The following is a 23,896-nucleotide window of genomic DNA, read 5'->3' as shown; positions in this document are numbered from 1 at the left end:
AGATTCCAATCTCTCCATGTCGAGTCCATACTCTGCACGGTGCTCTCGGCTGGACCCCTGGAGGGGATCAGCCGCGCAGTGGATCGCAGACTGATCTTAGGGCAAAGAGGCCACGTTCCGACAAGGGGGAAAGGAACTCTGTGGGACAAAGAAAACGGACCTGACCGATCATTCCAGTTCCAGCTGGACCAAATGGACTTGGATTTTGTGTCCACGGTTCGACACGGCACGGCGACACTGCGTTACGGGCTGCAGAAACCTAGGGCAAGATCGTAAGATGGCATATTGCGTACATAGACTCGTGAGAGAATCGAAGGCCGGAGACCTGGGAAACATCGACCTTCAAGGAGCCTCACATCCTCTGCCCGGTGGAGCCCGCCCCACTGAACTGATGCACCGGACTTTCTGGGCCCTCCCAAGGCTGTTGTCCAAGGGTTTGGCTGCATGAGCAAAAGTCGAGGCTTAAGCGTCCACCCGACCACCCCTAGGATGCACCATCATCCGCGAATCAGCATGGATGACGTGGATGCTTTCCGATCGCAGCTCGATCCCCGGAGCATGTCATTCGAGTGCATGAGATTGGAGAAAAAACCGTTACGCCAGTAATTTTAAACGCTCCCACAGCGGGCGAGCCCGTCCTTGAACCATAACCCCACCCACTTTTGTTTTTTGGTTCTGTTTTTACCTTTTTTTTCCATTTTTCCGTTTTTCTGTTTTTTTTTTTTGTTTTTCATGGTTCTGTATTCGGTCATATAGCCCTCGCTTCTCTGGGTTTTGGCCGGTCTTCTGTTGGATCCATCTCCATGAGTTGACCCCATGTCACCCGCCTTACTTTGGAGGCAATCTAAATTTGAAGTCACTTTTTAGCATCTTCCGATAATTGTGATAATCTCGGGACGACTGGCCCAGATTTGCTCAGACTCCCACTTCCCCCTTTCCCTTTTTTCCCCCTCCCGACTCCACTTGGAATCCATTTCATCATTGAAAAGACAAGACATTCCCCGGGTGGCTCGCCATTTGTCCGATTTTCCTCCTTCCCTTCTATACTGGACGGGCTCTATCTCTACCTCTCTCTCTCCCTCTTCTTCTCCCTCTCTCTTCGTCCCTGGCTTCCTTCGGTTGATCTTTCGCTATCTGAGCCCTCTGCATTTATTATCATGCCCGATTCCAAGACTCAAGCCGGCATTCGACAAGCGTTGGAACATGCGCGGAATTGTGAAACTGAAACGGTGGATTCCCAAACCACGGCCACCCTCGAAGCCGCCATCAGCGATCTATGGAACCGGATCCAGGCCGAACCAGACAGCTATGTCTTGAACCGAGACGAATTCGCCCTCTTCAACTATTTTCTGGAACGGTATCGTGGTTCCAATGTGGCCCAGAAGGCCGTCGCGCGATTTTGGAACAACTACCACGAATAGCCGGCCCCCGGGGGTGGAGGGACAAAAGACTTCTCCAGAAATCCAATCTGCAAGAAACGGGGAAGAGGAGATTCGACATCTTCCCCCTCTTCCTCCCCCCTCCTTCCCTCATCTCCTCTTTTCTCTCTCTCTCTTTCTCTTACTCTCTCCCCCTTTTGTCCCCCACAGGCAACCTGCCCGCCAGGGCTTCTATCTATTGCAGGGTTTGCAGGTTGGCCCCACCAACATATGGTCTCCAGCGCCTTTCGGGATTCCTCGACAATGACTGGCCAACTCACCGACTGTCTAACTGCACGTCGGTCCTTGCAGTCATCCTTCCCATTAGCCATAAGAGGAGACTGGGGAGGAGGCGGGTGGAGTAAGGAGACATGGTCCCCATCGGGCCCAATGGGGCCCCCCCGGGGAGCTTCCCTAGCTGGAAACCACCTCAGGTGGGCAGGAGAGTTGCATCCTGCGGAAAATTAAGTACGGGGCAGGGGTTTGTGTTTACGATCCCTGTGCTCCGTCGGGTTTGCGATTCTTTCTGGGCCGGAGGGTTTCTCCGTCATTTCCACCCTTCAATGCATATAAAAAGACTGTACATCTACTCTGGGGGGGCGGAATTGTTAGGTGTCCCCCTGTTACGAACGTGATGAGATTATGTATAATAGAATCAAACCTTTGAACCTCAAGTGGTTCTCTTGTGGAGAGCCCCGTTCCCCACAACTTCTAGAAACTTTCCAGCTCCAATTTTCCCATTTTGCCCGAAAGGTTCTTTGGAGGAAAGAATCGGAGCTTTGCCGCTGTGGAGAAGAGCTCTGGAGCTCCCGAGCTGCCAGAGGCTGCGCTGCATGGACCCGGCTGCAATGTTCCGCCCGCCGACTCGTCGAGAGACTTGAGCGGCAATTTGGCAGGGGACTACGGAGTAGTCGTCCTACGTGTCCGTTTGACGTCGACCCGGATGCAAGCTAAGGGTTCCGATGATCGGTTCTACGAATTGATTTGCGCTGGCCTCGCCGATCATTGTCCGAAGTATCAAGTCTAGTGCAGATCGGCATACAGGGCGACGTTCAATATTGCACTCGGGCGCCTCGATGTCCCGATTGGAAGAAATAGTCATGCGTTGGTTCAACACCTATTGGAGCCCACCGAATAGACTCCTGCCTGAAAAAGAATAAGAGCATGTCCATCAAAGTCCCCACCATGAAAATTTTGCAAATCCACCCCTCCCCCCCCCAACTGGATCCTTGCAGGTCTCTGCCGATCATCTACCGCATCTCACCATGGCAACCTGAAAAGGAACGGAAATGAGAAGTGAAAAATACACACGCATCTAGTTAAGGGAATTGTCAGCGCAGGAGAAACTCCCCCTCGGAGGCCCGTCCGGAGGTTCTGCGCAATCGACCGAATAGACGAGTACATTCCAACCATGCACTAGACGTGGTCAGCTAGAATCCTGCAGAGACATGGGGTGACCTGGGGTAGACCTACGATGACCGCAGCCAGAAGTATTAGGCACGCATTGATGCAGAAAAGAACGGTCTGTTTCCGAGTTCTGAACCAATTGTCTCGGTTTAAGTAGAACCAGAACGTCCCAGGCAGCCCAAAGGAAAACCAGCTGGCAAAAAGAGAGCTCTAGTAGGGCTGGTTAGCTTCTAAAGTGGGGGTGAGGACATGGATCAGAGATCTACCATACCGTCAGCCCGAGTACATCATTGAACACCGGGATAGCCTCTGCGATCACCCAGGACAAGATCCACAGGGTTGCACATATGCTTGCCCAGGCCGCTCGGGCCGAAAGGGATCGGGCGTGCATTGCATCAGTGCCTTGGAACAGACGGATGTATATAAACTTGACTGCAACATGGGCGTTCACCACCCCTCCAATCACAATCTAGGGAAAGTTAGCGACGCTGGTCTCCTATCTAGAAACGGATGCCACTCACAGTAGGCATTGCAATGCCATAAGAAATGATGCGGAACCACTTCCCAGCGGAATTCAACGCGGGAGAGGTGACTTCAGACCCGACAGCGACATAGATCACAACGGCAGTGACGGTGTACAGAATCATTTCACAGATTTGAAGCATAGCAAGAGCCCGAGGAAAGTCGTGGATGTCTTTCAATTCGGAAAAGAAAGTGAAGAAGGCCACATGGCCGGCATAGGCGAAAACGACATTTGCCAAAGCCAGGCAAGCGTCATGCACAGTGGGATGTGGGGGAAAGACCGCAATCACCGGAGGTGGCAGATGGTGAGCAGAAACCCCAATCATACCAACCATCACTGCACCGATAATGCTAACGAAGCTGACAGATGAGAGATGTGATAGTCGCTCCAGCCGGCGAGGTAAAGTCAAGACGAATGAGACTAGCACGCCGATGGATGCATAGAGGATGGTACAGTCTCTATGTCCTGTGAGGACGTTCATCATGATGGAAAACGTCAGAGCATGGCTCCCCATCACAAACACAAAAAACAATAGCTGCGCTGCTCCCAGCACCCGACAACCGCATTGACCCAAGAAAAGGCCACCGGCATCTGCCATGCTATGAATCTCCATGTGCCGCTGTTTTAGCTGCCCAATGGTGTAACCTGTGTACGTGGAGATGATCCCAATGCTCAAGATAGTCATTACTCCCCTAAAGACATGATTAGCAGTACACACCTGTAGAAAGGGGGATCTCTGGCATACGGTAGAAGACCAAGAACAGCAAGTGCCTTGGGTAGAGCCAGGATGCCCAAAGAGATGGTCTCTGCGATCATGACTGTTGGTGTTAGTCGTGGGGCGGGAAAGTCTCGGTTCGAGACCTGCTCACTCATTCCTGCCTGCCTGAGATGGATGTCAGTGAAGCCAATGTGCACTGGACATGCGCCGGTCACCGACCACCATGCCATCGTTTTGTATTTGACCGTAGCACTGCTCTCATCGCCAAAGGGGTCCAGCGAATCGTGAGCCGCCGGTTGGGTCTCGATATCAGCGACTCCCGGCTCAAGCTCGGTATCATCTTTGGACGAATCTCGCGTAGGCCTGGCGCCTGGCGGCTTCATCTCCATAGTGCTGGGTGAGAAGTAAAGAAGACGAGAGGAGTAATTGGGAGACCAGTTAGCAGAAGCATTTGGACAGTCCATTGGTAGTCCGTCTGAGCGGCCGGTTGCTCTTGCCGTTTTACAATCAAGGGGCGAGAAGGAACAGGGAAGGAGTCCCAAGAGAAAGTTTTGTCGAACACAAGAAATATTAAATGTCTATTTGTACAAGTCGTTCTATATGTCACACGTCTAGTTCTTGACCAAAGCAACCGCAGGGTCGGTGGAGCCCTCGCTCTGGAGAATGTCCGCAGGGGGGGTCTATCACATTGTCAGTTTCGTTATCGCGCAAAACCCATGGATTAAGAAACTCACCAGTACGAGAGAAGCTCTTGCGCTGCTCCACCTCAATATCCTTCACCTTGCCCTTCTGGACCTCCCAGCGGGACAAACTCTGGAAGCTCTCAGGAAGACCCATAGAGCGGAGGAAAGTGAGGCCATCCTTGAACTCCAGGTCCTTACGCTGGCTGGTCCAGGCCAGTTCCTCACCCATCAAGTCAATGATGGTGGGCAAGGCCTCCAATGCAGCCTCGGCGTTCAGGAAGGCCAGACGGGTGCGACGAGCAACAACATCGACGGCAGTCTGGGCGTACTCGTGACGAACGGCATAGCGGACCTCGCCATCCACGAAGGGGTAGAGGGGGGGATACGCTGGCCACGGACGGGGTAGCGGAGGGTGGTTGGGGAAGAGAGGGCAGCAACTTGCCAAGCACGATCACCGTAGGACTCCGTCAGATGCTGTGCGACATCGGTCTCGAGACCGAAGTGTTGAATCAGGTTGATGAAGAGAGTCTTGGAGAAACCGTGGGAACCGATCAGGCGAACCTGGTGAGTTTGGCAGGTGCCGTCCAAAGTCGCACCGTCCGCTACCAGTCCACTCCCACCGACACCACTGATATCGGGAACATCAGTGACCTTGCGAGGGGTCAGCTTGAAGGCTTTGATAGCCTCATCGACAGCCTCCTCGGCCATTTGCCGGTAAGTCGTCCATTTACCACCAGCGCAGGTCAACAAACCGGATTTGGAAACGGAGATCAAGTGGTTACGGACGAGAGCCTGAGAGCTGGACTTGGCTGGGTCACGGACCAGAGGACGGATACCAGACCACGCAGCCAAAACATCGCTGCGCTCCACAGTAATATCCGAGGCGAGGTAGCCACGGATCTCGTCCAGAATCCAGTTAATGTCCTTCTCTGAGGGCTCGGGGTGCTGGGTGATGGTGGTGGGTGCGTCGGTGGTACCGGCAATGGTGTTGCCCTGCCATGGCAGGAAGAAGATGACACGGCCATCAGAGGTGGCGGGATCAATCAGACCCATGCTCTCAGGACTGTAGTATCCGGGGAGCACAACGTGGACACCGGAACTAGGGGCAACAATTTCCTGGGTTTCGGGCTCGTCCATCTTACGAATAGCATCACAGAAAGGGCCGGTGGCGTTGATGATACCCTTGGCCTTGATGCCGAACTCCTCGGAGGGCTTTCCATTCTTGGGAGGAATCATATCCCTCAAACGAGCTCCATTCAGCTTGCCGGACTCGTCCTTGGTCAAGTTGGTGACCTCCATGTGGTTAACAACGGTAGCGCCATAGAGCGCCGCGGTCATGGCAAGGGAGACGTTCATACGAGAATCGTTGTGTGCACCATCTGCAAGTGCATCCGCGAATTAGTTCCAACCATTCCAACGCTGAACCAGGGGGCCGAGGGCAATTTACCGTAGTACACCAAAGCTCCAACAATGTTTTCACGCTTGAGCATAGGGAATGACTCAATGGCCTTACTCTTTGTCAAGAAGTAAGAGGTTTCGATTCCCTCGGATCCAGCCAGGAAATCGTAGGCCTTGCAACCGGCCCAGAAATAAGGAGCCTGCCACCACTTCTGCAGGGGCACCATAATGGGCAGCCATGATGAAAGATGAGGGGCAGTGTTTAAGAAGTACCGGCGCTCTCGAAGCGCTTCTTTTACGAGTGCGTATCTGATTTGGAGCGACGTCGCTTGTCAGCACAGGCTGGACGGGGGCTGATCAAGATTATCCCGGTTGTCTGTTGACTCACTGATTATAGTCTAATTCCCAGAATGCCTTTTCCAGATAACGCACACCACCGTGCACCATCTTCGTACTTTTGCTGCTCGTTCCGGAACTGAAATCCTCCCGCTCGACCAACGCCACCTTCAAGCCACGGGTAGCGGCGTCGAGGGCAATGCCCGTACCGGTCGCACCACCTCCGACGACCAGAAGGTCGTAGATCTCATCGGAAGCCTCGCTCTTCTTCAAGTCCTGGATCTGCTGGAGACGAGATTTGATGGTAGGGAAGCTGGGGGGAACCAGTTTGCCTTCATGGTAACCGGGGGAGGGCACAGCGGGACCTTCGAGACCGGGGATGTTTCGTGGACGGTAGGAAATGTATAGCGCTCCGGCACCGGCCGCCGCCGCGGCCGAAGTGTAGAGCAGCGGTCGCAGAAGCTTACGAGAATGACGAGCAGCCATTATCTTTTGATGTGGCGAAGACCAATTGCACGCACTAAGCGGTTAGTTGGTCAATTGAATCCGTCCAAACAATGGCGGGTTCGAACAGGAAAAAAGATGGAGATGGGAGAGAGAAGGGAGGGAAAGGGAAGAGGAAGCGGAGTTTTTGGGGGAACGATGACGGAATGGGCTGGGGCCCGCGATAAAGGCGATAAAACCGGTAGGGAACGTGGCAGCAAGTACGGAGTACACGAGAGCAGAACAGAGCAGATCGCTATACCTTCCAGAAAACCGGTTGGCGCAGCCACAGAGAGCATCATCAGCTCCAGCGGGTCCCAACCTGTCTGAATTTGTTCATCGAGGCAGATCCCGCCAATCACGCTGTCGGGTGAGCTTAGCAGGAATCCGGATGTCCACCCCGATTCTACATGTGACCATGCAGAAATTTCAGCGACTCCCGCGATTCCAGTGACTTGTTGCTCGCCTTGTTTTTGGCCGTGGAGGATGTCTCCCAGATGTCTCCAGCCTTGGAACGTCCTGGTCTGGCACGTAAGGAGTCCCATCCAATTGATTTCAATATGACCGATGTTGCTATTGCCCGTTCCAGCTCGCTGGCCTAGTGCCGGCCCGTAATTCCTATTGCCACTAGCGCCGTCGCCCGAATCTCTAAATCTCTAAAAATGCCCCCCAGCGATCCACGTCCTGCAAATATCTGCATGAGCAGCTGACAATGAATGCGGCTCAGCTCCACTCTAAATTGCGGCCCCGATTTTCAGGGGCATGTTCTTTGGGAGCTCTCGTCCCTTTGGGTCCACTAGCCTCAAGAATTATGGAATGCTTAGGGTCGTTAAAAGTCTGGAATCTCGCAAATTCGAATTATAGCTCGTAGCTGGCCCCGTGCTCTAGACAGCGCCATATGAAAAAAGAATATCATCAAAGTGATCCGGCGAGGATCTCCCTCGCCAAAGGACAGATGGCGCGTTCCTAGTTCCCCGTTCCTTGCATAAATTCGGCATGCTCCAGGTACATTCTTCTGGTGTTTTGATTTCATCTCCCTTTGACCAGCGGGAAAGAGCAAGAAAAGAAGCGCCCACCCAAAAAAAAAAAAATCCAGTGCCCAAAGGGTGGCTTGTGTTGTGTGTTTTATAACGTAGAAGCTCGGACGCCCACGGGTCCCAAAGGACGCCAGGGAGTGGCCGCAAAGTCTTTATGGGTGACCCAGCCTCCCTGGGGGGCCCCCACCCCCCCTGGCGTGGGCGTTGTTGCTGTGTTCGCGGCCATTTTAATTTTCGCCCCTGGCCCAAGTCCGACTCTCGAGTCTAGTTCTCTAATGTCTGACCGTAGTTCCTTCTCTTTCGCTTATTTGTTTGAGTATCCTTGTAATTCTCGAAAACTGTCTGTTCACTTTCGTACTACACAGGGAGGCAGACAGCGATTGGGGGTTAATGACGGGTTACGAGACTTCTAAAGTTTGAAGCGCGGGTCTATATAGGACGAGCAGTCAGTAGACCTCAGTAAACCCCAATTTAACTATACTCCCTACATACAGAAGACAAAGAGCGCACTATTTCCCGCAGTGCGGGCGGGGCCCGCGCGGGACTCGGTTGTCTGGGGTCAGAGCCGACCTGGAGAAAGCAGCAGTTGTGGGGCAATGGGACTCCTGTCTGGGGTACGAAGTCAATCGCAGGGGCCTTGTGGTACGGAACATTTCCATGGCCACAGGCAAAGATCTCCCCTCATCTATATAATGGGACTTGAGCAATGCCGTACGGCGTGAACTTCAGGATACCTTAGCAACCAGAACTTGAAATGGCCATCGCAGCGACTCTGGTAGCCTTACAGGGCCAAGCGATACAGCATCCATGGCAGTCCCTGGGATTAGCGGCCTTCATCTTGCCGCTGATCTATGTGATTCTCAACGAGTTTACTCGCGCCTCGGCGCGCATCAAGGGCCTTACGGGACCTACCGGCCTGCCACTGATTGGCAACCTGGCCCAGATTAGGGTCAACGCTGCTGAGCAATACCGCCTTTGGGCCAAGCAGTTTGGCGCTGTATACCAGATTCAACTAGGCAATATCCCCATCGTGGTGGTGAACTCGGCAGCAGCAGCAAAAGTACTCTTCGGTCAGAATGCCCAGGCGTTGAGCTCTCGGCCCGAATTCTATACTTTCCACAAGGTCGGTCATTCGAAAGCATAATGCTACCGCTATTAGAGCGTCAGTATAGGGCTAATTTTGAGAAGATCGTCTCCAATACCGCGGGGACGACCATCGGTACCTCGCCGTATAGCGAGTCACTGAAGCGCCGCCGAAAGGGCGCGGCGTCTGCGCTGAACCGACCATCGGTCGATTCGTATGTACCTCATCTGGAAACGGAAACTAAGGCCTTTGTGGAAGAGCTATACCGATACGGCAAGGCCGGCAATACCCCTGTCGACCCGATGCCCATGATCCAGCGACTCAGTCTCAGCCTAGCATTGACTCTTAACTGGGGCGTCCGTGTCGCATCGCAGGAGGAAGACCTCTTCAATGAGATCACCCATGTTGAGGAGGAGATCAGCAAGTTTCGAAGCACCACGGGCAACTTGCAGGATTATATTCCCCTCCTACGTTTGAACCCGCTCAACTCCAATACGAAGAGAGCTGCGGAAATGCGGGCGCGCCGTGACAAATACTTGGGAGCTTTGAACCGGGATCTGGATGAGCGAATGGAGAAAGGAACCCATAAGCCATGTATCCAGGCCAACGTGATCTTGGATAAGGAGGCAAAACTGAACAGCGAAGAGCTCACGTCCATCAGCTTGACGATGCTTTCTGGTGGCTTAGACACTGTCACCACCTTGGTCGCTTGGAGCATCGGGCTGCTCTCCACACGGCCGGACGTGCAGAAAAAGGCAGCTCAAGCCATATCGGAGATGTACGGCGCAAACGAGCCTATGTGTTCAGCTGAAGATGATCAGAAATGCGCCTATGTTGCAGCATTAGTTCGGGAATGTCTTCGGTCGGTCCCACTTGAGCAAGAAGGCTTGCGGATCTTTGCTAACCATATTGATATAGATATTTCACGGTCCTTCGGCTAGCGCTACCCCGAACTTCAATTCGCGAGATCACATATGAAGGCGTCGTCATTCCCAAGGGTACGGTGATCTTCTTGAATGCTTGGGCTTGTAACATGGGTGAGATCTATCACACGGTGCTACCCAAGGCCGCTAACAATTGCTTAGATCCAGACATCTGGACCGACCCAGAGGAATTCCGGCCAGAGCGGTGGCTGGAGCAGCCAGACGCCCCGCTGTTCACATACGGCATAGGTTACCGAATGTGTGCAGGCTCCCTACTCGCCAATCGCGAGCTTTATCTAGTGTTCATGCGAACGCTGAACAGCTTTCACATCGAACCGTATGAGGACATGGACTGGCATCCTGTTCGGGGTAACTCGGATCCAACCAGTCTAGTGGCCATCCCACAAAGGTACAAAGCTCGATTCGTGCCCAAGGATGCGGCCGCGTTGAAGCAGGCGCTGAGACAATAAGGATGGGGGGGCATGCAATATGACTAGATGAAAGACGTTCAGGTGGGGGGGATATGACGACTGATGGAAATAACAAGGGAACGTGGCAGGGTACGAATGATGCCATTGTAGCGGATCGGCTCACGAAGGTGGACCATTCTACCCGAGTTGTCCCTTTCTTATCTCCATCGCTCCCCACTTTTATTTGTATACGACCCGGGATCAAGAGTAGTACAGAAGAGCCGATCAATGGGACTTCGTGGGAATTTTCCACTGTATTAATCTACATTCTGAGGATTCGTCCCACTTGGGGAGCATATAGTAACCATTATACCCAAAACGAAAATCGCGCAAGCATTCTGAGCCGGTGTATCATGATCCATTCCAGTCCCAACTCCAATATGGTCACATAGCCAATGAAAAAAAAAAAAGGAAAGAAAAAGAAAAAGAACAAATGAGAAACGAGGTCGCCAAAGTCGGGGTATAAGAAAGCGACGTGTAGTGGAGACGTTCAGGGATAAATTTCAAGTCCTTTTTGAGTGTCGAGGCGCCGAGGTTCCGAGAAATGCAGTTACTCGCTAGGGTACAATGGTGAGGGGGCGCGAGGAAGCCCGAGTGAGGAAAGAGAGAAGCATAGGTAGCGGGTATGAAGGTCATGGCAGACAGGATTGTAAGAAAATCAATGGTCGGATTGGGAGGTCGTCATTCGTCGCTTCAAGTCTCGAACTGGGTCGAACGAGCTTGCATAATCCCGGAGCTCATCTTGGAGATGGTCGGAGAGGGTAGCACTTGAGGCATGGCTTCGGAGAGAAGACAGGGAGGTCTGAGAAGATGAAGCTGATAAACTGAGGGCCGCCTGGGCCTCGGTGGTAGATTCGATGGTAGAGGAGCGAGAATGAGCAGCGGTTGAGGGCTGGGAGATGTGGTCTTCGACGGGAGCTGGACGATCTAGCTCGGTGAGTCGACAGGATTGAGAGCAATAGGGACCGCCAAGGGTTTGACGGTCACAGACCAGACAGAAATCCAGTGACCATTCAGTTGACATGGTGGAACGAGGGAGAGAGATCGGAGGGAGCGAAGAGAGTGAGGCACGAGAATGAGCAGGCCGGGTGTCTTATAAGATGCGGTTTATCGCGCATCGAAAGGCTGAAGAATTCCGGCCAGAGGTTTGATAATATAATAGCAGCGAGGCATCGAACAGCGATCACCTCATCCCGGCGTATCCACCCCAATCAATCATGCCATCAGACATGACCATTTCCCCCCTCCCTCAGAGCCTATAGCAGGCATCGAGAATAGTGGGGCGCCCCAAATAGGCAGGGGACGTGCGATTCGCATGATTGGCATGATTGGCAGGGTTGACAGGATTAGATTGGTACATGCTTTTCATCATGGGTTACATGGGGACGGGGAGGTACCGTGGCGCGGACACAGGGGGGGGAGTTTCGTACAGTATGGAGCACAGGCAACTTAGGCTAACTGGGCCAACGAGGTGATAGGGTGACCCTCTGCGGGGCCCCTGTTTTAATGTGGTTCGGGCGCTTAAAGCGAAAAAGATCGAGAGCGAAAAAAAAAAAGAAAAAAAAAAAGGACCTGAGCGCATTATGCGACCTGCAGGAACCTCGAAGGGGCAACCATCGACGTTCCCACTGGGCCGTGCGGCCCCTCAACGCCTCTCAAGCCTCTCAAGCCTGTCATCTGCGCATTCACGGCCTAAGCGTTCGCCTACTGTGCCTGATGAGACCAATTCCTGGCCAAATCACGATCGCCCTGCGTTGCAGATCAAAACCGCAAACCTTGTCCTTTCTAAGTTTGTACTCCCCAGAGTCCCTTCTTTGTGCCTGCGACGGCGCATGCATATATTTCCTCTCCTACGAAAGACTGCTAATCGGTATCCCGTCATGCCGACGGAATAGTCTGCCTCGTGTGGGACATTGGGAAACCGTGAAAAAGGACAAAGTACGACTAAGGGGCTTTGGGCCTTTTGTGCGTAAATCTCATCACCTAGTACGAAGTCTCTCTATGGTACAAATTTACGACTATCACGCACGCACCTCCTCAAACCTCGCCTCCCCTCCTTCTAGTTATAATCCGGCGTATTATGCTTCTATACTTTACCCCCCTGGCCCCATAGAGGTAAAACTAGCTGCATCGTCCAGGCCCAAAGGAGTTACACGAGAATAACGACTCGCTTGGGAATGCGGGGGAAAGCTTCGTGGTTTTCAGGAGTGCTTCCCCTCATGGAGAGGACCCCGGTAGAAGATCAGTATAATCATTACCCTCGTCTGAGACTTATCTCTCGGATGATCGGATCTCTTGGGAGGGGAAAAAATCCCCCCACCCTTTTCTGATGCGCGCGTGTAGGGGAGCAATGTGGTCCATTGGCTAAGTACCACGTTCATGTGCATGTGGGGAAAGGCCGTCTTGAGCTTAGCCCTCCACAAAGTTCAAGGGGAAAGAATGCCAAGCAGAGAAAAGCCATCACGGGGACAGACAATGAAAGACAGTGGTTTCACTCGTTCTCCCCTTGGTTAGGAATGCGAACCAGGGTGGCTGGCAGGCGAGTCTCCGCAGGGTCCTCGGACTCGCCCGGGAGTCCACTTGCTTTTCCTGCAAGATTGAATTAACGGATGATCCAACAAAGATAAGCTATCCATCACGCTTACTGGAGGCCAAACTGATAGCTCGCAGGACGTTGTCCCAATTGGCAAGAACACATGCAACCGCTGGCAACTAGATTAGTTCGAGCCCGGTAGGGAGGGGAAAGAGTATCACCTTCGGTGCCATCCTTCAACGTGGCAATCTTGCTTTCGAGCGCCTGCATTTGCATTGCCAGGGTGCCGCTCAAATCGCGCAGCTGGCGAAGATTTTCCAACTCGGCTTTCTTGGCGGCAATACGAGTCGCCAATGCCGATGATGGCTGGGAGGGCTGACGATGCCCCCCGGGTATTATGGAAGTTGGGCGCGAGTATGACATGAAGGCACTGAGAGGCAGAGAGTATCAGGCTTGCACAGTCACAGTAGCGAATAGAACGTCCGCGGTTCGTAAGAAATATCACCGTGCCGCCTCGAGGTGTCCCTCCCAAACAAGCAATCCGACAACAGGACGATCCAGCGCACGTGATGATTAGAGGTTCAAGCTCAGTGGGGTATATATTGACACGTGATGTGCTGAGTCACTCAGTATGCACTAGTCTGTATGCGGGTAAACATCAACAACCGTGTTTACGCCAAAACCTCCTAACTCGCAACTGGACCCGCATCTATCGACTCGCTTGTCTGCGCTCAACCCCCAACTATGGCGCGGCTGAATGATTTCGCTGCTCCATCGGAGTCTATTGAGGCCTGTATGTGAAGGTCCCGGTCCTGTATGGCTTATATGTTCTGGTACTAACATGACCATCTAGTAAAGAGACGTTTCGTCAGGCAGAACCGAGAGATAGCGCGTGTAAACTCGATGCAATCGCTGCGAATCCGCAGCTTGGAGTCGGAGGTGTCGCACCTCCTGGAGAAAACGTATCATTAAGGGAACAGGTCATCAACCTTACTTCAGAGATCGAACGATTGGAGGCAGCCAAGGTGCTTCACGATGGTGTCTACGAAATCAAATCCCGGCTGGACGCGAAGCTAGCAGAACTGGGTAGCCTTGCATCTGATTTGGGCAAGCTACCTCGCAAATTCGCTAAATCCAGCAAACCCGACACAAATGCCGATCATCCAAAGGTTTCTACTCTAGAACCCCGCCGACCCGTCGACTTCGACTCTACAATGGATGATGGAAGGCTGCCTTCCATTTTGGAAGACAAGCACTTCCCACGCAGAACTCTAGAGTAAGTTTGGCCTAGTTGTTCGTATGATCCAATTTACTGACACCTTTGCCAGATCTCAGGAAATTCAGCAACTTGTCCAGGAAAGCTTGAGTCCATTGCGATGCCCGGCCGAGCCTAGTCTATTACGCGATACCGAAATTTCTAAGCCGGAGGAGAAGGACGAAAATTCCGCCATAGAGACCCCATGTTCGTCTCTGCAGGAGTCCGTCCTCGAAAATTTCCAATATGAGGCCGTCGAATCTGATCCATTTTTACCCCCAACCCTGGAGACTCGCAAAAAGAAGAAAAGAACAGAGTCAGCAACTTCCGTCGAAGAGAAAGTCCTACAGTCTGATCCGACCCCGCAAGGAATATCTACACAGATCGCGAAATCAGGATCAAAACGAAAGTTTAGCCCTGATGAAGATGGAATTCCCTCAGATACGGCTCCCGAAGACGACGAATTCGAGTTTACGCGATCTAGTCAAAGCCCACGAAGGAAGACTGATGTCCTAGAGCCGATTCGTCAAGACGGCTCCCCATCGAAGACTCCCCGAGTGATGAAACGAGTACCTCCTGGCGGGATCGGGAAGCGGAAAGTTCTTGAGCCTAGTAAGATATCCTTCTTTGTTTCCTGCGCTCGGTGCATCTAACCTAACAATGAACGTTAAGAAAGTACCAATGTCAATCTTGCATCTCCCAAGAAATCACGCTCTCTGCAGTCAGAGAACAAGATCTCTCAACTCATGGGAGACGGTGAGAACGCAGTCTCGCCACAAGAAGCGAAGCAGCTTGATGGGCCTCAAACTCAGAACTTACAAGAGCCCCCGCCCATCACTAAAACAAAGGGGAAACGTTCCGTTGCATCTGCAACAACATCATTGCCGAATTATGCCCAACCGAAACCAGGGCAGAAGAGAGACTCCCCGGCGGCAAAGACCGTCAGCATGGACACAATCTCTGATTTAGCATCTGCATCCCGCACCTCGCGGCGTCGCGGGGCGGTCATTAGCTATGCAGAGCCTAATCTTCGAGATAAGATGCGTCGACCGACCAAAGACATGATCGATGCTGTGAGTAAGGACGGCCGCAGATCATCGAGTTTCCAAGCTTCACGAGAGAGCTTTGATGGCAGTAGCGGCACTCCTCGTGGGCCAATCAGTCCTCATCTACGCTTTGGTACCAACATGCCTGCAGACTTTGCTCTTGCAGACCAAATTTCCGATGTTCTTTCCAGCGAAGCAGTGTTGGCCAAGGTTTCTCAACGGAAGCCGCCTCGGCGGCATTCCTCTCACCCAAGGGTACCACTTATGACCCATCGCCAGTGGGTGAGGAGACTTTGAAAGATGATGGGTCCCTAGATAGCTCGAATATCTCATTGGGGCAGTCTGATGGGTCATTTCAGGCTGACGACGATAGCGGGAAGGTATTAGCTCAGGATGCCGGGCATCGTCGAGAGACGCGGGTCACAGCTCGGAGAAGAAGCATGATGGTATGATCATAAGATGCACGTTGTATATAGACTTTATTTCCATACGTATTCCCACTGAGCTGGATTTTTGCGATTGAAAAACATCGTATTCATTTGAGAATATCCAAGTCATCTGTAAAAGCCCAACTCTGCATAGCTATGGAGCAACATATGATAGCGCTAGATCTACGTTTGTCTACGTTTGTCTACGTTTGTCATTTGGGGCTTGAATATCATCGTACTGAGCTAGACCAGCTCGGGCTTGTCACCTGGTGGGACTTGTATTGCCTTAACCAAGTGAGTAAACGGGAGGCATGAAAGCATCCTATGATCCACTCGTAGTTGTAACCCGGTATGTCACCATAGAGCTGAGAAGCGGATGACATATTCACAAACATATATGAATTCTGTACGGAGCGTGTCCTCTCGCTACCTCTCCATGGAGAGTCTATCTCTAAGGGATTGGGCTAGGTCACATATTGGAACCGCTGCCCAGTAGCCTGGACTAATTGCATATAAGGCAAGCCTTAAGTATTGAGCATGACCTCTAAATGGCGCACCACTTCCATGCAATTGATAAAGGTGTACATGTCTTCCAAAGTTGGAATTTTCATCCACGTCTTATGTTGGAGGAAGCTGGGAATCGCGAGTCTTCGCAAAGATTGCAGACTGCGAGGAATGAATGAGCATTTTGAGGTCAAAGGCAAAAGACGGCAGGCAGACTTCGCCACCCAGCAAGATATCCCAGGGGTTGTATAATGGCAAGGAATGTCGGTTGTGCGTGATAGGCGGAATCAATCACCTCGTGTGATATTTCTCAAGCATCTCGGGGTTTGTTTTTGGAGGGCTTGGGCATTTTCTCATATGCATTCGGACTGGGCTTTCGTTTTGGCTTGGAACGCGCATGGCGATGATGACGCGAACAACAGTCACCCGACGCTTCGTCCCGGGGGGGACCCTTCTGCGGGTGATTCTCTTCCTCGGGAATGTGAATGGTTGGCACGGCGTGTTCGTTGCCTTCGACGATCGACTTCGCTGTCACTATCAGAGTCGGAGCTAGAGTCGGAAGATTCAGATTCTGAACTGCTTTCTCCCACGGGCCGGGCTCTGTGGTAAATGCAGCATACTAGAGATGATCAGGAATGAACCTTTGAACGCCTAATGACGATGAAGAGCATAATGGGTTACCTTTAGAGCTTTTCTTCCCCATGCCTTCGTTGTCCACTACATCCTCACTCCATCGAATACGTCGAGCCGCCGAGGGTTCTGGAGCGACGGTGGGCGTATCGTCACCCCTCAACCGAAGGGTCCCTGAAAGACGAGCAGCTGATTCTTGGGCAGGTTCAGTAGCGGTTCGGGTATGGGAGGGATTGGCAGCCTGTCGCACCCGAGACATGATGTATTAAAGGCTCGAAAGATGACTCTGGGGAAGTTCACTGTCTATGCGGGTCTTGTAAGTCTAGAATGCGAAGTTCCGAAAAAGATAAGGTTGATCGATAAAGGATTCACCGCCCTTCACACTTCCAAAGTTGCTTCCAAGGTTCCAAGGTTCATCTGCCATCCATTAGTCATCGGGTTCTTAAATGACCCGGAGGTCTTTTGGAAGTTCTGAGACCTACTGGCAACTTTTATAGATACCGACTGTAAAGGCTGAACAGATTGAGCTATTAAATGAGTTTTGAAGATTTACCTAAGCCCGATGACGCCTTCGGAGCTGGGTGGATACTTAAGCCATATGTCTACATGACCTTCGGAGATGAATATCTTCAATGATTTTTGATTATTTCTTCCGCTGGTTCGGTCTGCTCTTAGACACTCCTCTCTTTTGATCAAAGACTAACGGACAAGGGCAAATCAGGGGAACATAGGGGGGGAAGAGCTATTTTAAGTGATATCAAACAAGATCACCAGGCACAGCAGGCCAAGACGCAAAGTACATTCAAGAGGCGCAAACAAATGCGTCATATGGCTTGATCTAGCACGCCGGTGAACAGGTAAAAAAGGAGTATTGCATGTCGTTTTGGTAGGGTGCTCGAGCCTGGAGGGGGAAGGGCAAGGAAGAGAAAAAGACAGACCAACTAGTAACTCCCCCCTTTTATCCATTGCTTAGAGTCCATAGAGAGACCAGCCATCAAGGTCATTATTCCTGGTTTCTGGAAACTTCCTGCTTTCTCGCCCAAGAGACCCAGATGGCGAAGACCTGGGAAATTCGGTACGCAGCTCTTGGTCGAGTCACAGCTCATCTTCTTGATCCATCTCAGATGGCTTCAACAAGCCTCCCACCTTCATCGCGCGATCCCGCTCAGCGGCTTGAGCGTCACGCACGGCCTGTTCTCTTTCTTCGGCGTACAGGTCTGCGTTGTCATCAGAGAACTCCTTGAGAGAGATCAGGAAATCGCGGAGGTGAGTCTTGAACTTGTTCAGGTCGTCAGTGTACGCGAATAAGCCGAGAACAAATTGCTTGATTTGCACACTATCAAAGCTGTTAGAAAACAAACATAAAGACATTGAAGAAGAGGGGGCTAGGGTGGGTGGCATACTCCTGAAGATTCTTGAAGGCGTTCTGGAGGAGATTCGCGACGTATTCCTGCAAGAAGTCCTTGTTTGAGGTACCGACGGGAGCTTGGTCGGGGGTATAGATAGGCTCCTGGATCTTCCCCGCCTCAACAAAGTAGAACATACGAGATAGCAACATAGCCTGGGATTTGAAACCTAGAGCCAAAATATCCGTCAGAAAACGACCAGCCCAGGAGATGAGATCAAGTCGGTAGTGGACGTACCGGCCTTGTGATCACTATCTGTGAGAACAAAGAAAACGTCCTGTAGGATAGGGATGTAGAATTGGCGGAAGAAGATGCTTGCAGTTTGTACGTCGGTTTCAGCCATGTTGTTCATCAATTCCAGGCACATAGTGAGACCAGTGTTCTCGACCTCACGGTTATCATGCTTCGAAGCCCACATGCAGGAGTCAATGACAAACTTGAACTGGGTAGCATCCAGTTTCAAGAGGGCCTGGAAACAGTACAGGTTAATGGCTTGAAGCAGTTTGAAGAACTGCACACGGTGCTCAGGATATTCGTGGAAATCCTTGTTAATCATCTCCAACGTGCAAGTGAAAACACTATCCATGATAGCCGGGATCTTGTCTTCCATCAGGTTCTGAAAGGAGACAAAGAAGTTAGTATACAAACGCCATTATAGGAGGGGGTTTTGCGGCAATCGATGGAAAAAACCTACGTGAAGTTTGTGGATAATGGTTGTCATGACGTTCAAGACTTCCGCCTCCCGCGCATCAGGGACATTTCGATGGTAGTCGATAAGGACAGCCTCAAGGAGTGGAGGCACCATGTTGGCGTTGACCATTTCGAGATCATCCGACTTCTCCACATACGTGTCGATAAGCTTCAAAATCTCCTTCTTGATGGTGCGCAGCCCGCGAACTTTCGGGGTCTTAGGGGCAATATGACCTGGTTAATGGTCAGCGTATGAACTAGAGTTTGAAGAGCTTGGAGGGGGAAATACGCACCATCGTTGGCGACTGCATCGTTAATCAACTGACTTGTGGCGCGATACATGTTTAGCATGTCATGATAAATGCGTCCGATCTGTGAGTAGAAGTAGGTTCCGATGGATGAACAGGCAGAGACATTGGTCTTCATTATGTTGCCAATGACCTTGATTGTTTCCCCATCCTGGAGAATAGACGCATCTAGGTTGGCCCTGGCAATAATCGAATCCCATGCTTGGTTGGGCAAAGCCATCAGATTCTCGATCAAGCGATCCTGGAGCCCCTTTTGACCCTGTGCAGATATCATGTAGCCGCATGCTTCGTAGAAGGTATGAATTTGCTGGGGAGAAAGATCGATGGTAATCTTTCTCATGTTGCGAACGATTTCTTCAATGAACGGCTCATTTTCTCCAGGCTGGAGTGCAACAAAATGGCGTCGGCATTTATTGGCGATCTTGATGAATGTATCGCAGGCCATGTCCTGGACACCTAAAGGAAGGATTAGCCAACTCTATATGCGAAAATTGTGGAGACGCGAAAATCTCCCAGGAATGGGTGCAGCATACCTTCATGAGTTTCATGCATAAACTCGAAGAGCTTGTTCACCACAGTCTTCAAGAATTTCCAGTGAGCCTTCAAGAACCGAGGGTATTGTCCCACAATGTACATGATGTTACTGGCCACAACGGCTTTGTTATCTTTGCCGCGCTTTTGCTCAGTCAACCCGAGAAGGTCCTTGATAACAGTCACCAAAAAGCGCTTCTCAGTCTCTTCATTCATTGCTCCTGAAATGGAACCGATCGCCCAGCAAAGCGTATTGCAGTTAGCCCAGGACCATTCAGACCCATCCACCTGTTTCGCTAACTTGTCGATCATGATGGTCTCCGTGTCCACGACATCCAGATGGGTGAGGTAGACCAAGCACTCGCGAATAGTCTTGTAGAGCTGAATGGTGTCACTCTCTTTGACAAATTCTCGCACGATTTCGCCCTCGTCATTCTCCACAATCAAGACCTCCTCTGGACGAACCATCTTTTCAATCATAACGGTACGAAGACTCGTCAGCACGCTTTCGTACTTGTGCTTCCGCAGAGGGTAATTGGCCAACGTGCTCGGGTGAGGCGCGCCGCCGTTAGCAAGGCCGCTCACTCCCATGGTAACGAGAGGGTTGATATCAGTGATAGGGAGCTGCTGCATCTCCTCGTAAAGTTCTTGTACCAAACGGGTCCAGTAGTCCAAGCAAATCTTGAAGACTTCGCGGTCGTCGATCTGACTGATACGGATGAGGTAAAAATGGGCGTGGGTGAGGTAGTCTTGGTTCGGAATTTTCTCGACCAACTGGTTAAACAAGCAATGTTAGCACTTGACAATACAAGTGGCAGGGGTCTGGGTTGACGTACAAGCAAGTGAGCACTGAAAAAGCTCGACAAGAAAAGGGCCAAGTTGGAGACAAATTCTTGGTCTCTCCCGTTACTTTGAGCATAAGTCTCCTTCAAGTCCATGGACAGAGGGATAACAGCTGAAACGGTGGTCAGAGTCTCCGTAAACATATGAACCAGTCTCTCATCGTAGTTGTAAGGAGCGCCGATTTGCAAGCCACCAATCTCGGTGAGACACTTCAAGGTGACGTTGCGAAACTCCGGGGGTGCCCAAGAACCGGGTGAGAAGGGTATTAATGATAGGAGTTTCGAAGATGTAACCGAGGGGGATCCAATTTAGGAAACGCAGAAGAGTTTCCAAGGTAGCCTTCACAAGAGCCGGCTGGTCCGCGGTGGTCAACACATCGGAGCACAGTTGGAAGATCGAAGAGAACTCCTGGGTCATTGAAGTCTTCAGGTTGCGAGCCTTGGCCGAGGTCATTTGATCTTGCGAGAAGTCGAAGACTTCCTCCGATAAGAGACGTAGAATGGCCATGTTGTTTTCGCAAATTGAAAGACTGACATGGCAGGATGAAATGATCTCATTGATAAAGGTTGGCCAGTTGTGAGGCCATTCTTGCTTCAAGATCGAGACCAGGACGAGGTTCAATTTGTTCAAGAAGGCGCGTTCGGTTCGGAGTTTCTCCTCCGAGTTGGAATTTTCGATGATGAAGTTGACAATGAAGTTGCGGATCCCTAGTTCGAGAAACTCCAACGTTGATATGGGTAAGAGAGAGAATGCTGTCTTTTAACGTACCTAGACACTGCTCCTTCGGCAGGACTTTCCATCTTGTCATTATCACATCATCAAGGACCTGTAGAGCGATGTCTGAAGAGTTGTTAGGACAAAGTGGAGAATATCGGTTTGGCGAATCGACGAGGACATACATTTGGTTTGAGGGTACGAAGCCTCCTGCAGGATGTTCCCAACAGTCACCCAAGCATCGGGGTTTTGTTTGAACTAGAAGGAAAAAGAGGTTGAGTTAGTTGAGAAAGCTCAACCTTACCAATCCGGTGAGCTTTCCGCCGGGGGGGTTTGAGGCTTACCTCGGTGAGAGTTTGCTGAGCTTGCTTTTGCTGCACGGTATAGTTAATTACAGTGTTCTTCGCGCTCGACGCGACGCGAAGAGGATGAGGAGAGGGTGATGAGAAAACTTACCACATCGCCCTTGCCTTCAAAGAAGGCTCGGACCGTGTTGTCCAGCTCTTGTACAGAAACAGACATGCCGGCGCAGAGTTTGGCGAAGTCGCCGAGTGCACGGTAGCTGTCCACAACAATCCCCCAGCAACGAGATGGTTGGGGAAAGGGAGATGGGAAAAGTGAGGATCGACAAGGGGTCGAATGAAACTGTGATTGGCAGACGCCGATGGACCAACGTCACTGGGATTGGAGAGGGGGAGGGGTCTTCTCAGAGTTGATGAGAGGAGTGGTGGGGTTGGAGGGGTTTAGAGTCAGCACCGGTTTGCGCGCGGGTGCACGGTCTGTTTGAGCACTCTAGGAGAAGCTGGAGGAGAGGTGATTGGTGGGCAGGAACCTCCAGGAACTAGGTGAGGGAAGGTTTGGGGCGGGAATCGAAACAGTGCAAAAGTTACTTGAGCGAATCGTCAACACTGGCGGTGAGGGCGCGTGTTTCCCAAAGGGAGAACTCGAGATCTTAGTCAGCATTCACCAAACGCTGCGATTGCCAATTACAGGGTGTATGGATGCATCACCGGAACCGTATCCTGGCCTTCAAGCTTCCTTTTCTCATGTTCTCTCTTCTCTCTGCTCTTGCTTTCTCCGTTCTGCCTTGGACCGTTACTTGTTGATTGTACATAAATACAGGCTAGTCAAAGATCCGGGCAGTCTAAAAGCCTATAGACAAAATCCTGGGGGGGGCGCCTGTCCCATGGATCGGGAAGCTAAGGCCAAGAGCCACAGTATGGATTATATTCAAACCTAAATATAATAAGAGGTACTCTGTCGTTATCTATGAGGCCATTTATATGACGACATAGTATTTTGAAACCCGAAAGGTTCCTCAATGTCGGGAGGAGTGGGGAGGAGGAGGTCTAGAGCTTAAAAGGGGAAACAGCAAGCCTGGTGATCCGTGTCCCAGTCAGCCGCACTTAATCCGAGCTATTCCCAGGTCATATACGCGCTTTACTCCCCTAATCGGGCTCTCTGCGCTCCGGTCGTTATCCCCGGAGAGTCTTAACCTATAGATCCACAAAAAAAAAGAGGAAGGGGAGGAAGAGAGAGAGAAGGTCGGCACCTCATCTAGGATATAAAGATAATACAAAAATAAAAGAACCTGTGACAACAACGCGAAGACGTAGCCCCCCAAATAATATTTATGAAAGAGAACAAAAAGGGAAGAATAAAGAAAGATTCACGTCAAAGAAAATTGGGAGGGAAAGAAACCGGGGGGATGGGAAGCCACTAGTCCAGTACTCATCCAAGGTCAGGAGGGGGGGAAACCAAGGCTAGCGCCGTCTGGGATGTGACGAGAGCGAAATATGCAGCGCGCGGAGGTGACCAGATGATAAGCGATGCATAACCGCCCAATGCGCCCACGCGGCGCCAATGGCGAATGTGGCATCGCGCCCCCAAGGCTGCCTGACTTTGTGCGCCCCACTGGGACACGGGGCGCCTGGGAACGCGCGCCATAGTCGCTCCGGTCGTCTGGGAAATGATGGGTGTCTCAGACCCGCGCACATCTCACCTGAACACGGCGCCTGTGTCTTCCGATTGGTGGGCGATGTGTGACGCCGTGCCGATCGCGCGCCTCCCCTTTCCATTTTCCTCAGGGAGGGGAAGCAGGATGCGGTTGGGAATCAGAGGAGATGGACAGAGAAAGATATAGGAGAAGGGGAATGAGGCCTGGGCAGATTTTCAGATGTTTGGTCTTGGGGTGATGATCTCAGCTGGGGGCGGGAGGAGGGGGAAGCTCTTTTAGGTCTGCGGCTTGGAGGTGAATTTGTTAGTTGGTTATACTCGCATTTCTTCTCGCGCTTCCCTTTCTTTTTCCTGTATATTATTAGTCTTCCCCCCCCTCCCCCTTTGCCCGTCCTTTCATCCCCCATTCCCCCCCTCCACCTTTAATATCTCTTTAAAAAACCTTCTACCGCTTATGTTCGTTTCTCCGTAATCAAGGCATTTCTTGCCCCTCCCATTTGCTATTCTCCCTCCCACGAAGCTCTCCCGCTCATTTCGAGTGATCGTCCCTCTTTGGATTTTGGATCCAGCTG

General features: G+C 51.6%; 9 protein-coding genes across 9 annotated transcripts; 3 read left to right on the top strand and 6 right to left on the bottom strand.

Annotated features, from left to right (window-relative positions):
• Positions 1–1,157: 1,157 nt before the first annotated feature.
• On the top strand, positions 1,158–1,421 carry N7468_000121 (uncharacterized protein; the record flags this gene model as incomplete). The annotated part of the gene is made up of 1 exon (XM_058469418.1): positions 1,158–1,421. One exon carries the CDS (start codon positions 1,158–1,160, stop codon positions 1,419–1,421), a length of 264 nt encoding a protein of 87 aa, XP_058335449.1.
• Positions 1,422–3,087: 1,666 nt separating this feature from the next.
• Positions 3,088–6,969, bottom strand: N7468_000120 (glycerol-3-phosphate dehydrogenase GUT2; the record flags this gene model as incomplete). Its single annotated transcript, XM_058469417.1, has 7 exons — positions 3,088–3,294; positions 3,347–4,040; positions 4,094–4,541; positions 4,801–5,136; positions 5,205–6,128; positions 6,197–6,456; positions 6,536–6,969. The coding sequence occupies 7 exons, from the start codon at positions 6,967–6,969 to the stop codon at positions 3,088–3,090; spliced, it is 3,303 nt and encodes a 1,100-aa protein (XP_058335448.1).
• A 1,788-nt stretch (positions 6,970–8,757) lies between these two features.
• On the top strand, positions 8,758–10,480 carry N7468_000119 (uncharacterized protein; the record flags this gene model as incomplete). Its single annotated transcript, XM_058469416.1, has 3 exons — positions 8,758–9,130; positions 9,163–9,942; positions 10,029–10,480. 3 exons carry the CDS (start codon positions 8,758–8,760, stop codon positions 10,478–10,480), a joined length of 1,605 nt encoding a protein of 534 aa, XP_058335447.1.
• A 658-nt stretch (positions 10,481–11,138) lies between these two features.
• On the bottom strand, positions 11,139–11,504 carry N7468_000118 (uncharacterized protein; the record flags this gene model as incomplete). Its single annotated transcript, XM_058469415.1, has 1 exon — positions 11,139–11,504. One exon carries the CDS (start codon positions 11,502–11,504, stop codon positions 11,139–11,141), a length of 366 nt encoding a protein of 121 aa, XP_058335446.1.
• A 1,467-nt stretch (positions 11,505–12,971) lies between these two features.
• Positions 12,972–13,436, bottom strand: N7468_000117 (DASH complex subunit DAD2; the record flags this gene model as incomplete). Its single annotated transcript, XM_058469414.1, has 3 exons — positions 12,972–13,069; positions 13,126–13,185; positions 13,235–13,436. The coding sequence occupies 3 exons, from the start codon at positions 13,434–13,436 to the stop codon at positions 12,972–12,974; spliced, it is 360 nt and encodes a 119-aa protein (XP_058335445.1).
• Positions 13,437–13,757: 321 nt separating this feature from the next.
• Positions 13,758–15,611, top strand: N7468_000116 (shugoshin family protein; the record flags this gene model as incomplete). The annotated part of the gene is made up of 4 exons (XM_058469413.1): positions 13,758–13,810; positions 13,867–14,289; positions 14,342–14,880; positions 14,941–15,611. The coding sequence occupies 4 exons, from the start codon at positions 13,758–13,760 to the stop codon at positions 15,609–15,611; spliced, it is 1,686 nt and encodes a 561-aa protein (XP_058335444.1).
• Positions 15,612–16,556: 945 nt separating this feature from the next.
• On the bottom strand, positions 16,557–17,135 carry N7468_000115 (PPP1R11/YPI1 family protein; the record flags this gene model as incomplete). Its single annotated transcript, XM_058469412.1, has 2 exons — positions 16,557–16,846; positions 16,928–17,135. The coding sequence occupies 2 exons, from the start codon at positions 17,133–17,135 to the stop codon at positions 16,557–16,559; spliced, it is 498 nt and encodes a 165-aa protein (XP_058335443.1).
• Positions 17,136–17,971: 836 nt separating this feature from the next.
• N7468_000114 (exportin CRM1) lies at positions 17,972–21,890 on the bottom strand (the record flags this gene model as incomplete). The annotated part of the gene is made up of 12 exons (XM_058469411.1): positions 17,972–18,212; positions 18,280–18,451; positions 18,520–18,898; positions 18,977–19,206; positions 19,266–19,736; positions 19,814–20,585; positions 20,648–20,766; positions 20,876–21,361; positions 21,423–21,494; positions 21,554–21,626; positions 21,713–21,742; positions 21,825–21,890. The coding sequence occupies 12 exons, from the start codon at positions 21,888–21,890 to the stop codon at positions 17,972–17,974; spliced, it is 3,111 nt and encodes a 1,036-aa protein (XP_058335442.1).
• Positions 21,891–23,131: 1,241 nt separating this feature from the next.
• Positions 23,132–23,446, bottom strand: N7468_000113 (uncharacterized protein; the record flags this gene model as incomplete). The annotated part of the gene is made up of 1 exon (XM_058469410.1): positions 23,132–23,446. The coding sequence occupies one exon, from the start codon at positions 23,444–23,446 to the stop codon at positions 23,132–23,134; it is 315 nt and encodes a 104-aa protein (XP_058335441.1).
• Between the last annotated feature and the right edge of the window lie 450 nt (positions 23,447–23,896).

This window comes from Penicillium chermesinum (assembly GCF_028974085.1).
Source record: "Penicillium chermesinum strain IBT 19713 chromosome Unknown utg000001l:1.0-1975020.0:1.0-1976611.0, whole genome shotgun sequence".
NCBI classification, from domain to species: Eukaryota; Fungi; Ascomycota; class Eurotiomycetes; order Eurotiales; family Aspergillaceae; genus Penicillium; species Penicillium chermesinum.
The sequence above is the reverse complement of the archived record's forward strand: the minus strand, read 5'-3'. Positions and strand labels throughout refer to the sequence as shown.